Source organism: Plectrocnemia conspersa, unplaced genomic scaffold (genome assembly GCF_051122295.1).
Source record: "Plectrocnemia conspersa isolate PC_06_02 unplaced genomic scaffold, ASM5112229v1 ptg000001l, whole genome shotgun sequence".
Taxonomy (NCBI): Eukaryota; Metazoa; Arthropoda; class Insecta; order Trichoptera; family Polycentropodidae; genus Plectrocnemia; species Plectrocnemia conspersa.
The window spans coordinates 27,835,891-27,850,733 of NW_028277165.1; the positions used below are offsets into that span (position 1 = coordinate 27,835,891).

Genomic DNA, 14,843 nt, shown 5'->3' on the forward strand with positions numbered 1-14,843 from the left:
ATATGAATTGATTTTTAATAATATATTTGAAAATGTTGTCAAAGCAAAACTGATAAGAAATTAAATGTTATATAAAAAATAATTTACATACAACAAGAATTATCTTACTATTGTGGCAAACCTTTCAAATATGTAATAGTAACATTAAAATTAAATTATTTTCAATCCTCAAGGGATAAGTTTACTGCCATCTTTTAACAAAATAAATTTTTATTTTAGCAAAGTTTCAAACCGAAATAAATATTTAATAAAACTGTAAAAGTTACAAATGTCGTTAGAAGATGTCACTGTTTAATATTCATCATATTATATTAAATTATTGGTAAATTCAAAACACTAAATACTTATGTACAATTATTTGAGCAAAACTATTTTCCAAGCTCCTAACTTATCAAAGCTCTTCGCGGAATTTACATTGGAATTATTTAATAATTTACTAGCACAAGTCGAGCGGTTAAATATTTACCCTTAATTTAACTCGCTCGAACAATTAACTCTATTTGTTGGTCAGTCCCTGAAGTTCATTTGCGACCGTCTGCGCCCTTTTGAACTGTGCGGCTCACGGACACTTTATAAGCGGACCTAGTAGCACACATTCGATGTTTATTTTAATAATACACCGCAGAAGAGAAGAAAGGCCAAATGTGGCGTGGCCTGCCCCCATAAAGGGCACTAATTTTTAATTATTTTGCCATTTGACATTTTAAAAATCGATGTGACCCAGCTTAAATTAGTACTCAATTTACACAATAATTTAGAAATTACAATTTATTACAAGAAATCAACCATTTAAACAAAGCGCGATATGAGAACCCCCAGAAGTAAATGAGACGTGTTTCAAAACAATGGTGGAGGAGCTGGCGCATGGATGATGTCCGTGGAAGATTGCCAAAACAAATATTAGAAATTAAAAAAAATAATATTTATAATGCAAAAGTCACAATCTAATCAAATTAATATTAAATAAAAAAGAAATCTTATATAAAAAATACTAATAAAATTAAAATAGAATTAGAAATAACTCGTGTCTATTCTAAGTAATGAAGTTGAAATTTGTTATATGTATATAAATCAAGCTATGTGATATTTGTATCAAATATATTATTTAATATTATCAATTAGTGTGACTTGAGATTAAAAAAGCTTAACGGTTTACCTAACACCCATTTGGTAAGCTGCTAAGAATAACATAGTATGTGAAGATTAGTTTTCTAGATAACCTAGATTATTGAGAATCTATTTATGGACTTACTTGGCGTTAGAATTACACTTTGCGCCTTAAGTGTTGACATTTTTTTACACGGAATGGAATCGTCATAACTCATCACGCTAAAAAATCCATTACGTATGAATAAATAAATTTAAGGACCAGCTCACAGTAACGAGTTATGGCTATGATCCGTACACATTTGGACGGCATTAGAGTGTCGAGGGTGTTGTTGACGCCGAAGAAGAAGCTCAACAGTGGAGTGCCCTGATGAAATATGGGATAAGAGTCGGCGTCAATTTCAGCTCCAAGAGCTTTTGGGTGGGCACAAAATTGCATTTACATACATTAAGACGGGTTGTCGTGTCTCTGCCGAGGCTTTCATTTATTCACGTTTTCATTTCTGGCTAAAAGTTACGGCGCCGGAAATTAAAGAGCGATATTGCTTTTCTGCACTGCCAGACATTAATAAGTTGTTTCTTGTGTTGTAGGTATAAGTATTACTAAGTGTACTATATATGTATATATAGTAAAGTTCATCGCGTGAGGTAACAAACGGCGCTGAGAAATTGCTCTAGAATTAGCCGCTGGAAACTATACTATAGTATCATATTATATAATAGTTTTCGTTGTCTGCGGGCATTAGGGCAAATTTAATAATGAAATAATGACTGAGTAAAGTGAGTCTCGTATTGTGTTTTGAGCTACTATATGTAGCTTTTTATTAGTTCATGTTATATACGATTGCGATCGAATTATTTTATTTTTTTGATTTACATGAATTTTTTTGTGAAATAAATTAATAATAAACTATTTTAATATTAAGAAGTACTGCTTAAAGAACTTTGACATACGAATAGTAAGCTACACATCCACTATTATATTGGATCGGTCGATGAGATAATAATATTCTCGTCGACCGACCTTGATAGTCAGCTGATCCAGTCGGTACAAATTTAAATGTAAAATTATGGACTGATTTTAAAAATATCAATAGGATTTTTCAGAAATAAGAAATTTTATTTCTATAGTTGATAACTATTATTAATGTTGTAGTGAAAATGAAAATGACCTTTAATCAAAATACACTTATTATAATAATTAAAATCGAATATATTAAAAAAAACATAATCACAACAGTCTCACTTGCTAATTATTTAATAAAATTTCTAATATAAACACTTTTGCTTTTAATGTCTCACTTTACTATCAATTGACATATTTTGTATATCCATTAGCTGTGATTTTAATTAGAAATTTCCCCGAAACAAAGCTAATCGAAAACTGTATCTAGTTTTACAACCTCTCTACATCCTCTTAGGCATTGTTTAGTCCCTTTCTAATTTATTACGTTTTATTACCAATTTGCCCTATTAACTACAGTCCTTTGTTTTCAAATAATTGCGTATAGTGTTCAAGTATTACATATTGAATTTAGAATACGTATTTGTATTCAAATAAATGTGTATATAGTCTTTTAGTATTACATATGTTGTTTTATACAAATATATTTGTGGTAAATATTAATTTGGCAAGAAATTTCGTCCACGATGTGGCTGACATCCTCATATCTATACTTTGCTCTGCAGCATAATTTATTATTCTTAAAAAAACAGGGTATGTTTAAATAAATATGTTTTTGTCTAACTTGATTAGCATTTCGCTAATCAGGTATCTACTCTGAGTCATCTGCTTTTTTTCCTTTTTATCAACGACATTGATGCGGCAATTAGGAACTCGAAATATTTGTTATATGCTTATGAACTGAAAGTATCTAAGAATATTCGCACTCTTTACAAAAATATCTGGATCGACAATCGATTACTTTTCAGCATCGTCAAATGTCATTTTGCTATATTTTTCAGATCACCTTGGCAGGCAGAACTTTCTACAGTTTAGCGGAAGTGTTTTAATCAGCAATACTTTCATCAAAGATTTAGGAATAACGTAAAAACGGAGATTCAGATTTTGTACGTACATCGCCAAAGTTTACTAAAAGGCGTTGAGGATGCTTGGCCTTGTTATGCGGAGCGCGTGTCACTTTAATAATTCATTGGTGATTCGCGTATGTTAGTTAATAGCGAATATTACTTTATTGTCGAGAACCTTAGAAAGGCGAAGTATTCCTTATCGTTAAAAAGAATTCTAATATCTCCACAAGAGTGAGTGTCCGTATTTTTCTATTAGTACATTTTTTCTAGTAGCTTTAAGATACAATAGCTTGGATTTTGTGTATATTGTTTTTTTTTTAAATTGTTAAAAGGCGGCGTTGACAATCTGTTAATGCTTTAGCGGCCCTTGAGAAATGTTTTTTAACCGGTGGTCCGCAAATATTTGGTGTCAATTAAGAAATTCTAAAAGAATCTTCTAAGTCCGTACAATGAATATTTATTTGCTACGAAACGGTCACGGAAAACAATATATCACCATAAGCAGACTAAAGTCCATTTTACCTCGGGACCAGATTTTATTCCAGACTACATTTTGAAAGGATGCAAGTCTGGTATTTTACAGCGTCTAAAATTTATATTTAATTTAATTTTGAGATCCTCTTGTATTCCAGACTTGTGGAAATGTTCAAAAGTCACTCCGATTCATAAAAAGGGTCCCAAATCTCAGATTGACAATTACAGGCCAATAGCTTTGATCTCATCACCTGCAAAATTATTTGAAATTGTTTTGCATAAATACATTTTTAATCATTGCAGGTGTATGCTTCTCGACCAACAACATGGTTTCCGTAAATCTCGATCCACTGTCACTAATCTAATGGTTTTGTCTAACTATGTTTCAAAATCATTGAACTCTGGTGTACAAGTGGACGTCGTATACACAGCTTTTGAAAAAGCATTTGATAAAGTTAACCATGCTTTACTTGTAAAAAAGTTATCTAATTTCGAGTTTTCTGAAGATCTCATAAATCTATTCTCAAATTACTTGACCAATAGATATCAATTCGTCAAGTATAATAACTCCTTTTCAGAACGATATAAGACCCCTACTGGAGTACCTCAAGGATCCAATTTGGGTCCATTGTTGTTTTTATTGTTCATTAATGACATAGAAACAGCAATAGAGCATTCAGATTTTTTATTATATGCAGATGACTTGAAAATTTACAAGAAAATGCATTCGATTTCTGATTCCCTCGACCTACAGGAGGATCTCAACTCTATATGGAAATGGTCTTGTTATAACCAATTGCCTTTCAGTGTAAAGAAATGTCACACAATTTCATTTTCAAGGTCATTAACGCCGGCAAAATATTCATACCATCTAGGCGGATATTTTCTGGAAAGGTTTTCTTCAACTAAGGATTTAGGAGTGACTTTCGAAGAACGTTGGAAATTTAGCCAGCACATTGCAGAGACTCATGGCAAATCCTTAAAAATGCTCGGTTTTATCTTGAGAAATGCGCGTTACTTCAGGAATACTTTAGTATTACGCACTCTTTATGATACTCTAGTCCGCAGCATACTAGAAACTAGCTCCATCATTTGGATCCCAGGCGTAATGAATCAATGTAATGAATTGAAGCTGGATAAAGTACAACGTAAATTTCTTCGATATTTATACTTGAAGGAATACGGGTATTATCCGTTCTTGTTTCTCGGTGCTTTTATTTTGGGAGCCCTGGGATACGTTTCTTTGTCGACTCGCAGAAGTGTTTATGTAATTAAACACTTCTGGAAATTGCTCAAGGGCATCGTAGACAATCCTTCAGTGCTCGAGCAGCTTCAAATGTGGGCTCCTGAAGGTGGTTATAGTTCTCGGTCGCGTCCACTATTCTTGCCTGTTAAGTGTAGAACTGGAGCACTTGCCAACTCTTCTCTGGCCAAGGCTATTTATCTGCTCAATTCTGTCCATAGTAATATTGACATTTTTTCTTGCACATATGGAGTTTTGGTTCAGTTCGTATGGGACAATGCACACCTGTTGAGGTGATTTGTGTCTGTTGTTTTGTCTTGTTTATATTTGTATGTATTATGATGTATTAGTACTTTTGACTATCGTGACGCATTAGGTTTGCCTGTCAGGTCACGATGGTTATAATTTTAATAAATAAATAAATAAATAAATAAGGCTACAATATTCCCGTTGCACAATTCAACCTCGGATATGTCCATCAAGCTAAAGTCACTTTCTAAAGGCGTATACATATTTCGCTGTTGAGAAGTGAGTGCTACGACTGGCTGAATGATCGCTGCATGATTGTGATTCGTCAGCAAGCTTTGCAGCCCTGAATACTTAAGGATGGTCTTCAATAAAACACTAGCAGATTAATTTTGATAATGTGCGCTTGAAAATGCAATCATTACTTTGCAATATAATATTTTCTGAAAGTCATTGGACAAATATTTTTGCAAATATATTTGTAACGAAAAATATCCAAATTTAAGAAGATGTTGTGAATATTTAAATCCGTGTTTTAAATTTACATACTTATGTGAATCAGCATTTTTGTATCTTATTAAAATAAAATTAGAGTATAAAGTAACTTTTTCTAGAAAAAATCAAAACACTCGAGGAATCTACGAATGTAAGGTTATTTGAGACTTACATTTTATCATACATAAAATGTTTATGCAAAAAGCATAGTTTTCAAAAATAAAAAAATTAAATATGACGATGTTTCATGTACTTTAGCAGTTAAAAATAATACAGTCACTTTGAAGAATGATGCTCTTTAATTAATACATATAACACCCTGTTTAAAATGTTTCTGGATAAAAGGTATTTGTAAACATATAGAGGTTTAATAAATAAAACCAAAGACTAATCATGTAGAATACTTTAAAAATAATTTAAATGGTTGTACAAATATAATTTAAAAAAAATTGCCAGACACTTCTCTGTTAATAAGATTTTGGATTATATATAATAAAAAAAAAACTATATATTGTGTGATATTTAGCAAGATCATTCTTAAATCATAGGTTATATCAATGTTATCTTAGGAAAAGATATCTTGATTTCTGATCTTATTAGTCTCAAATTCACGATTTCATTAATATATTTGTATCTATCTCGTTTATAACTTATTAGAAATTCTTTATAAAAGCTTACATTTTTTTTTAATAGTGAATATATTTTACCATATATTAAACTCTTAGCTTATTTTATCTACGATATTAAACATAAAATATTGAAAAGTCATAGGATATTCGTTTTTGAATTAGATATTAAATAAAAATAAGATTATTGGAATAAATGTCGACCGGAAATCTATGCGGCATTTCATAACTCTAATTTCGGTCGGAACGCCGGGGATGAAAAATTCAAAATTGAATTTTATAAATTATGACTAGGGTCCAATATCCTGTCATTGGATCGGATTCGGATTGACGACCACTTTATTTCGGTCGGTGCCCCTTTTCTGAAATATGCGACCTTTCCGATTCGAAATTGGGTCGCGGAGCACCCCTCTCTACCTAACAATATAAAATTTGGGTTACTTTTCACTAAAATAAACTTATAAAGATATCCACTAGACACAGATCGTGGCGGCTTAATTTTCGAAAACTATTTCCGTTTCGGATCGAGTCCGAAATTTTACGGGACATCTATTTTCGGTTGATGCATTCGACGTTTTAATTCGGTCGTCGCCGGTGACGTTTTAACGATGTCTAAAAATATTTTCAGAGACGAATGAATTACGGTGAAAGTTTAATTTTGAAACAGACCTTCCGAATTAGAGTTAATCTAGATGTTTTCTGATGGACGTAAGTATAACGTTTCACCTGCGCCGAATAACCATTTCCAGCGATGAAATATGATGAAAAATTCACGTTTTAAATACACGCAAGTTCGTCGTAAAGAAATAAAATATGACTTGTTTTGAAACTAATGCAGAATATGAAACAAAACAAACAGCTTAATGTAGCTTATTAATCAGATTTTATAATTTTAGAATTGCAATTTTAATGCTACGAATACAACAATATAAATTAGGTTAGACGTTATGTTTATTATTTTAATTTAATTTAATTATAATACAACATTTTTTTTATTAAAATAAAATCTGCTTATTTCGACAATAATAAATTACCTTCTTTATTTTTTTCTCCCAGCAACTAGGTACTCGGGAAATATAAAATAAAAATAACACGTAAGAAGACTCTTTCTTTAAATATTTGACATAGAATTATAGTATGCTTAATAAAGTTTATCTCTATCTTATACAATATTTTATTTGATAGTATATTTTTATTTATGATATTACATAAAAGCCAATTTAAAAATAATATGAAGTTTTAAGCTTAAATCTTTAACATTTTTAATTAAATATTTAATGAAAAACATAAAAGGCAATTATAATGCTTGCATTATGTTTTATCAATATATAAAATTTGTTAAATAAATATCACATACAGCACTAAGTAGATAAGTCAGTGAAATATATGTTACAAATGTCATATATATATAGTATATTAAAAAGGTCACACATTTCCTAAATGTCATACATGACATTGAATAAATTAAGGATTAAACAAGTTAAAAAGGGCATATATAAATGTAATTTTGGTTATTCAAGGTATAAAGGTTATGAAATATATATAAAGTAATATATATTATTTTATATAAGAAATCAACGCAGTGGAAAATTTAACACCGAACTAAAAATGATCGATACAGAATTCCAAGAAGCAACCAAAGAAAAATGTTTCCATATAAAACAATACATAAAAAAATCATGGGAAAGTATCTGTTAAAAACTACAAATAACTGTACTGAGAAGAAAAATAATCCACAGGGAAAAAAACGTCAAAGTAAAAAACACATAAGATTAGACAGTTTAGAGTCAAACCAATAACCGTAAAGTACCGTATAGAAATTTAGAACATGAAAATTACTATTCAGAAGAGACAAACAAATATCTGTTAATTGTGATGAACCCTTACTGGAGAGAGTAAGCAAAGCGTTAATGCATCTTTAAAATAATTAGTCACTAGGTATTGACACATTTCTGCAGATATGCTAAAAATAGATTAAGATATCTCACATATTTTTTATGATGCTAAATTATCGAGATATGCTTTTATTTAGTGATTAAGTGAACCCTTTATCTAAATGATATTCGGTGCTTCCAAAAAGTCACAGATGCAGTCAGACCAGGTAGTGAGAGTGGTTTCATGACAAAATTAAATCTTGACTGAGAATTTTAAAATACATATATTATGATTGAAATCTGATATTCCAAATCCAAAAACAAAGTTCGATTCTATTTAGCTATATAAATATATTAAAAATATATTATTTTATTAAATGCAATTAGTATAATAAAGCGACTATTTTAACAATATAATGTTATTGGTATTAAATAAATAAAAAATAATTCAGAAAAAGTTATGGGTAAAATATCTATGAAAAAGGAATAAAAATAACTATTATTTCGGTAAAGAAAACTACCAAAGCAAAATAAATTAATTCGTGGGATTTACCAAAACATTTTAAAATTCTGATATCTATTGGTAAACTAAGTTTACTTTTAGAAAAGCTTTTTAATTGCTTGAACGTGTATTATCCGTTACTAACAATTTTTCATTAAAAATTGAAAGTTCTATGAAATATGAAACATTAGATGCATTCATATTTCTGAAATATACTTTTTAATAATATTTGAGCTTTTCGAAAATGTATAAGAGAAATGATCGAAAAATTCACGAATCATTTCTCTTTCGTTTATGCTAGTCTGATTAACATGTTCCTAAAATCTATCTCTCCAAATGTCAACTGAACATCAATTTTTAGTGCAAACTCAACATTTTTTGAATTTACTCTTTTAATGTGGAATAAAATGTTTTCGAGTTTGAAAAATTTTTGTAGTGCAAAATATACAGCAGCTGCAGCACATTTATAATAGGATCCAAAATCAGGGACGTTATTTGCCCTCCTTTGAATTTGGCCAGAAAAATACATGTTATTTAATGAAATACTATGAATTTTAATGAAATAAAATTATTAAAAAAACGATCACTGACAGGCAACTTTTGTCCCGCTATCCCTAAAAAAATCATAAATGACGTCTCTGATTTCAAACCATTAAAATCAAAGACCAGATAAAAAAATTAGATGAAATTCGCCTAATATTCACCGCCAGCAATTAATCGTTAGCAGTACCGCCGCGTCAAATAAGCATTTTAGAGCCCATAAATAATCGCCAGCATGTTTATCGCCCGAAAACATATTATTTTAAATTGAAAATTAGGTGTTATTTTTATAATTAGGTGCATTTAAAAATGGAATGGACTTATTACTTCTAATAAATAAGGATTGGTTGAAGTTTATTAAAATCGAATTTTGGTCAATAGGAGAGTGCAACCTCAAATATTGAATCTGAACTAAGCTACAGTAGTTTGAGATGTATATATGTACTGATGTATACAAGTTATAAGTCCCTACAACCTTTTTTATACATACAATAAATAAAAGAATCGGAACATTGCCTTCAAAAGCACCTACTTTCTATGCAGTACCTTCAACGCTTATAATTAAGTGGACTTATTACTTCTAATAGATAAGGATTGGTTGAAGTTTATTAAAATTGAATTTTGGTCAATAGGAGAGCGCAAAAACAATTATCACTTCTCAGAAGGCAAAAATTCACGTCAAAAGCAATAAAATCGTGTCGGCGCCGTCGCAGTGGGAACGCTCGGTAACGAGCGTTCCCACTGCGACGGCGACGGCACGATTTTATTGCTTTTGACTTGGATTTTTGACTTCTGAGAAGGGATAATTGTTTTTTGCGCTCTCCTATTGGTCAAAATTCGGTTTAGATGTACTTCATTATATTCTTACTACTTAAAAGTCGTAATAATAATATAAAAACGTCACAGAATGAACTTTGGATAAGCAAGCATTTCTACTAGGATGGCAAACGGCATGATTTTATAGCCTTTGACTACTGAAGCGGAATAATTGTTTTTGCACTCAAGAGTTGTGCAGCCAAGTTTTATTTTGTGTATGTTCAACCATTCATTTTTTGAGCAAAAATCGTTTATTTGATCTTATGATCAAATTTTGAGATTGGCCTTGCTCCCCAATATAATAACAATTCAGATTAATCAATTTGCACTAATATTTCCATGTTTTCTGTCGTCGCTTCTGTTATTGTTTTCAACATTTTTTTTATTGGGACTGGTGGCTGAGAAGTAACTGAAAATTTTTAAGCTTTGGATCAAACTTTTACATTTAAAAATAAGGAAAATGAAAATAATGACAACATATTTACGTAAAATGCTTCGCTGATTGTGCCGTCAGTAATAATTGTTTTTGTAAGAGTAAAAACACCGTAAAAAATGTGCTGGAATTACATGACAAAAAAAGCCGAGTTTTAAGATGCATTAAATATAGAATTTTACAAATTTTGTTGTAACACCTAGATTTTAACATCAAATTAAGAAGACAATTTAATAGTTAATAAGTAAAAAAAAAAGCGTTTTAAACAGCCATTTTTAATAATTATAGCAAAAATTGGAATATTTAAACAATTTCAATGACCCTTGCTTCAACAACAATTTATATATGTTAAGTAAAATATTTATTTAATATAAATTCCTAAAATATATGCTATTATATCAAAGATTTTAAATATTCATTTAAAATTTCGCTTTATACACGCGAGCCATCCTTTCCGGTTATTAAAATATTTTTTGAACCCCTCAAAACCAATTTCATATGCATCATCGAATCCCGATTTCGTCGTCGCCGCCGTCGTTCGAGTTCTCTGAATATTAAAACCAAAAGCGTATTAAATTCACCGACATGGCAAAACCTTAAATTTAGACCATGCGGCAATAAACCTTCCACTCTCTAGTACTGTGTTTCCAGTTTACCTGGCCACATTTTCAGTTGCACGCCACGCGAACAATGCATTCATTATTCCAGCGCACTTAAGACTTAAAGGCGAAAAGAAAACTTTGAAGTGGTGCAATCAAGCCTCTTTTTTCTTTAACCCCGCATCGCAATTCAATTGCGAACGAAATGCAAGAGGAATCGCAATTTTAACGTATTTTATGTCCTATGCAGGTCTATGATAAAGAAAGATCTAAGTGCGGTAAAAAGTTCTTTGCTTTTTATGTCAAAAGGTAATAATTAAGAAAGTGCTAAGAAGCGACTTCTTATTTATTATTATTAAAAGTTGTTAATATTTAAAATATAAGTACGCCTCGGATAATATTAAGGAGATACAATTAATATATATATATATATATTTTCCCATACATTTGGTTCGCCTCATTACCAAAAATATTTTTTTGGCACCCTATCTAAAATATTTTATAAGCAAAACCCTTTGAGCAAGGTTGATAATAAGGCTTCCAGTGCCTTGAATTTACTAAATGCTATACATTTGTATATATTTAATAATAAATGTACCAATTTTTTTATGACGTCTGAGCCATTTATTTATAATATTTAAAAATTCAGTTTTGAAGATTATATGTATTTTTTTATTTTACTTAAACAGCACAGTGTCTCTAAAAATGAGCTCGATAGGCTTTCATCGAGTTTCTGGGTCAAGTCCCCATCAATATTTAGGAGAAATTTTCGCATGACAATTTCGCAAGTCCCATTATCCCAAAAGCGTGGGTCGGGTGAGACGTTAGCATTCCACGAGAATACTTACCGTTCACAATTTCCTATTCCACCTATCAATTTTTCATGAAAACTATGAGCATTTCGCGCACGTATGATACTCGTGTTACTACTCTTACTGCGGTTTAAGACAAACTTTGTATTCTATGCATATACCGCTTCGCCAAAATACTCTTTTTCATTCCACAACTTTACTTTCGATACACACATAGACGCAAATACAGGATGCGATCAAAAAGTGTGAAAAAGTGTTATTCATAATAACAACCGATATATGCATGTACATTTTTTTAAAAGAAAACTATTAGACGTGTAAGATATTTTGTGAGAATACATTTATTATTTATTTATTAAAATTATAACCATCGTGACCTGACAGGCAAACCCAATGCGTCACGATAGTCAAAAGTACTAATACATCATAATACATACAAATATAAACAAAACAAAACAACAGACACAAATCACCTCAACAGGTGTGCATTGTCCCATACGAACTGAACCAAAACTCTATATGTGCAAGAGAAAATGTCAATATTACTATGGACAGAATTGAGCAGATAAATAGCCTTGGCCAGAGAAGAGTTGGCAAGTGCTCCAGTTCTAGACTTAACAGGCAAGAATAGTGGACGCGACCGAGAACTATAACCACCTTCAGGAGCCCACATTTGAAGCTGCTCGAGCACTGAAGGATTGTCTACGATGCCCTTGAGCAATTTCCAGAAGTGTTTAATTACATAAACACTTCTGCGAGTCGACAAAGAAACGTATCCCAGGGCTCCCAAAATAAAAGCACTGAGAAACAAGAACGGATAATACCCGTATTCCTTCAAGTATAAATATCGAAGAAATTTACGTTGTACTTTTTCCAGCTTCAATTCATTACATTGATTCATTACGCCTGGGATCCAAATGATGGAGCTAGTTTCTAGTATGCTGCGGACTAGAGTATCATAAAGAGTGCGCAATACTAAAGTATTCCTGAAGTAACGCGCATTTCTCAAGATAAAACCGAGCATTTTTAAGGATTTGCTATGAGTCTCTGCAATGTGCTGGCTAAATTTCCAACGTTCTTCGAAAGTCACTCCTTAATCCTTAGTTGAAGAAAACCTTTCCAGAAAATATCCGCCTAGATGGTATGAATATTTTGCCGGCGTTAATGACCTTGAAAATGAAATTGTGTGACATTTCTTTACACTGACAGTCAATTGGTTATAGCAAGCCCATTTCCATATAGAGTTGAGATCCTCCTGTAGGTCGAGGGAATCAGAAATCGAATGAATTTTCTTGTAAATTTTCAAATCATCTGCATATAATAAAAAATCTGAATGCCCTATTGCTGTTTCTATGTCATTAATGAACAATAAAAACAACAATGGACCCAAATTGGATCCTTGAGGTACTCCAGTAGGGGTCTCATATCGTTCTGAAAAGGAGTTATTATACTTGACGAATTGATATCTATTGGTCAAGTAATTTGAGAATAGATTTATGAGATCTTCAGAAAACCCGAAATTAGATAACTTTTTTACAAGTAAAGCATGGTTAACTTTATCAAATGCTTTTTCAAAATCTGTGTATACGACGTCCACTTGTACACCAGAGTCCAATGATTTTGAAACATAGTTAGACAAAACCATTAGATTAGTGACAGTGGATCGAGATTTACGGAAACCATGTTGTTGGTCGAGAAGCATACACCTGCATACAACTAATCAGATTCGAAATCGTATTAGACCAATAGCAATATCATTTACAAATTTATCAATAATCAAAATGTACACATATGAGCTGTTTTGTCATAGGCAATTATATTTTACCTAAAGATCAATGAAATGAAAACGCTATAAAAAATTGCTTAGTATTTAAAACAATGTGTGTTAAAAACATGTTTTTGTTCAAATAAAGCGAATATAATTATTGCATATGAATTTTTTATAAAAAAAACTGTAAATAAGTCTATTATTACTCACTAATATTTTTAAATCAGTTCAACTACAAACCATTAATTATCTAACAATAACATATTATGGACTTGCCCCACTCTACCGAAATAATAAATGTTTTACTAGCATGTAAATTTTTACACACAGTCACAATAAAACTTTATTTGTCACAGTAAATCTAGTAATTAATTATTATATTTTTTCACCCTGTATATATGATAAGATAAAGGGGCAAGAGGGGTTATTTTAAAAATTTACCCGAACTACTGATCTCCTCCAGGGGTTGGAACTGAAAGCTCGCCTTGAAGCCTTGACCCGGCCAGTCCGAGTTAGCAGTGAATTCTATATACATATCAGAACCGGTTGATAGTACCTCCATTTCTGAAAAATAATTAAATTAAAAAAATTATTTTGTAAGTTAATTATTAATTATTATTATTATCTGTTGTACCTGATCCTTCGTTGCACAGAATGGTGATCGCAGGAGCGTTTGAATTGCGACCGTCGAATACTTTTATTATATCTGCTCGATTTAGGCAACTGAAACAAATACAAAAAAAATGTTAGGATATAATAATACATGTATATATTAAAAAAAAAATTATATATAAAATATTAGCATATTTAAGACGTTGAAGGAACGGCAATAAACATATTATTTTTTATCAATTTTAAGATTAAGGAAATGCCTCTCAAATTTTTTTATATGTATATATGAAATATATAATAACAATATTGTTACATCTTTAGATCTCAAAAAGTAAGGGCTAAAATAAAAATGACAAAAAAGTGACGTTTTTAATGAAGTGGAGAACTGTAAGTCAAAAATTAATATAGACGTGTGCTTGCAATTATCTTGGTAGATAGAACTACGAATACCGAAGTCCTGAATTATGAAAAAATAATGAGAAGTGCTGTAAAACATGATAATAAAACTCAAACAAGCAAATAATGGCTACTAAAATTAAAATAATAATTTTGGTGCAAATATATTGACATATTATTTGTAGCAGTAAGCAAAATAATCGCCAATATGATATGAGATGGTACAAGAAAGACAAAAAAATAATTAGCATAGCATTCAGGAAGTCTTT

General features: G+C 30.9%; 1 protein-coding gene across 2 annotated transcripts in view; it reads right to left on the reverse strand.

Moving 5' to 3' along the window:
• Sol1 (CUB domain-containing protein Sol1) overlaps nucleotides 1-14,843 on the reverse strand; it is a 387,647-nt gene that overhangs the window by 55,159 nt on the left and 317,645 nt on the right. For both annotated transcript variants that reach the window (XM_088205243.1, XM_088205251.1), the window contains 2 exons: nucleotides 14,201-14,289; nucleotides 14,008-14,130 (listed from right to left, as the gene is read on the reverse strand). In XM_088205243.1, coding sequence (XP_088061369.1) covers nucleotides 14,008-14,130; nucleotides 14,201-14,289 — 212 coding nt within the window. The remainder of the gene's footprint in view (nucleotides 1-14,007; nucleotides 14,131-14,200; nucleotides 14,290-14,843) is intronic.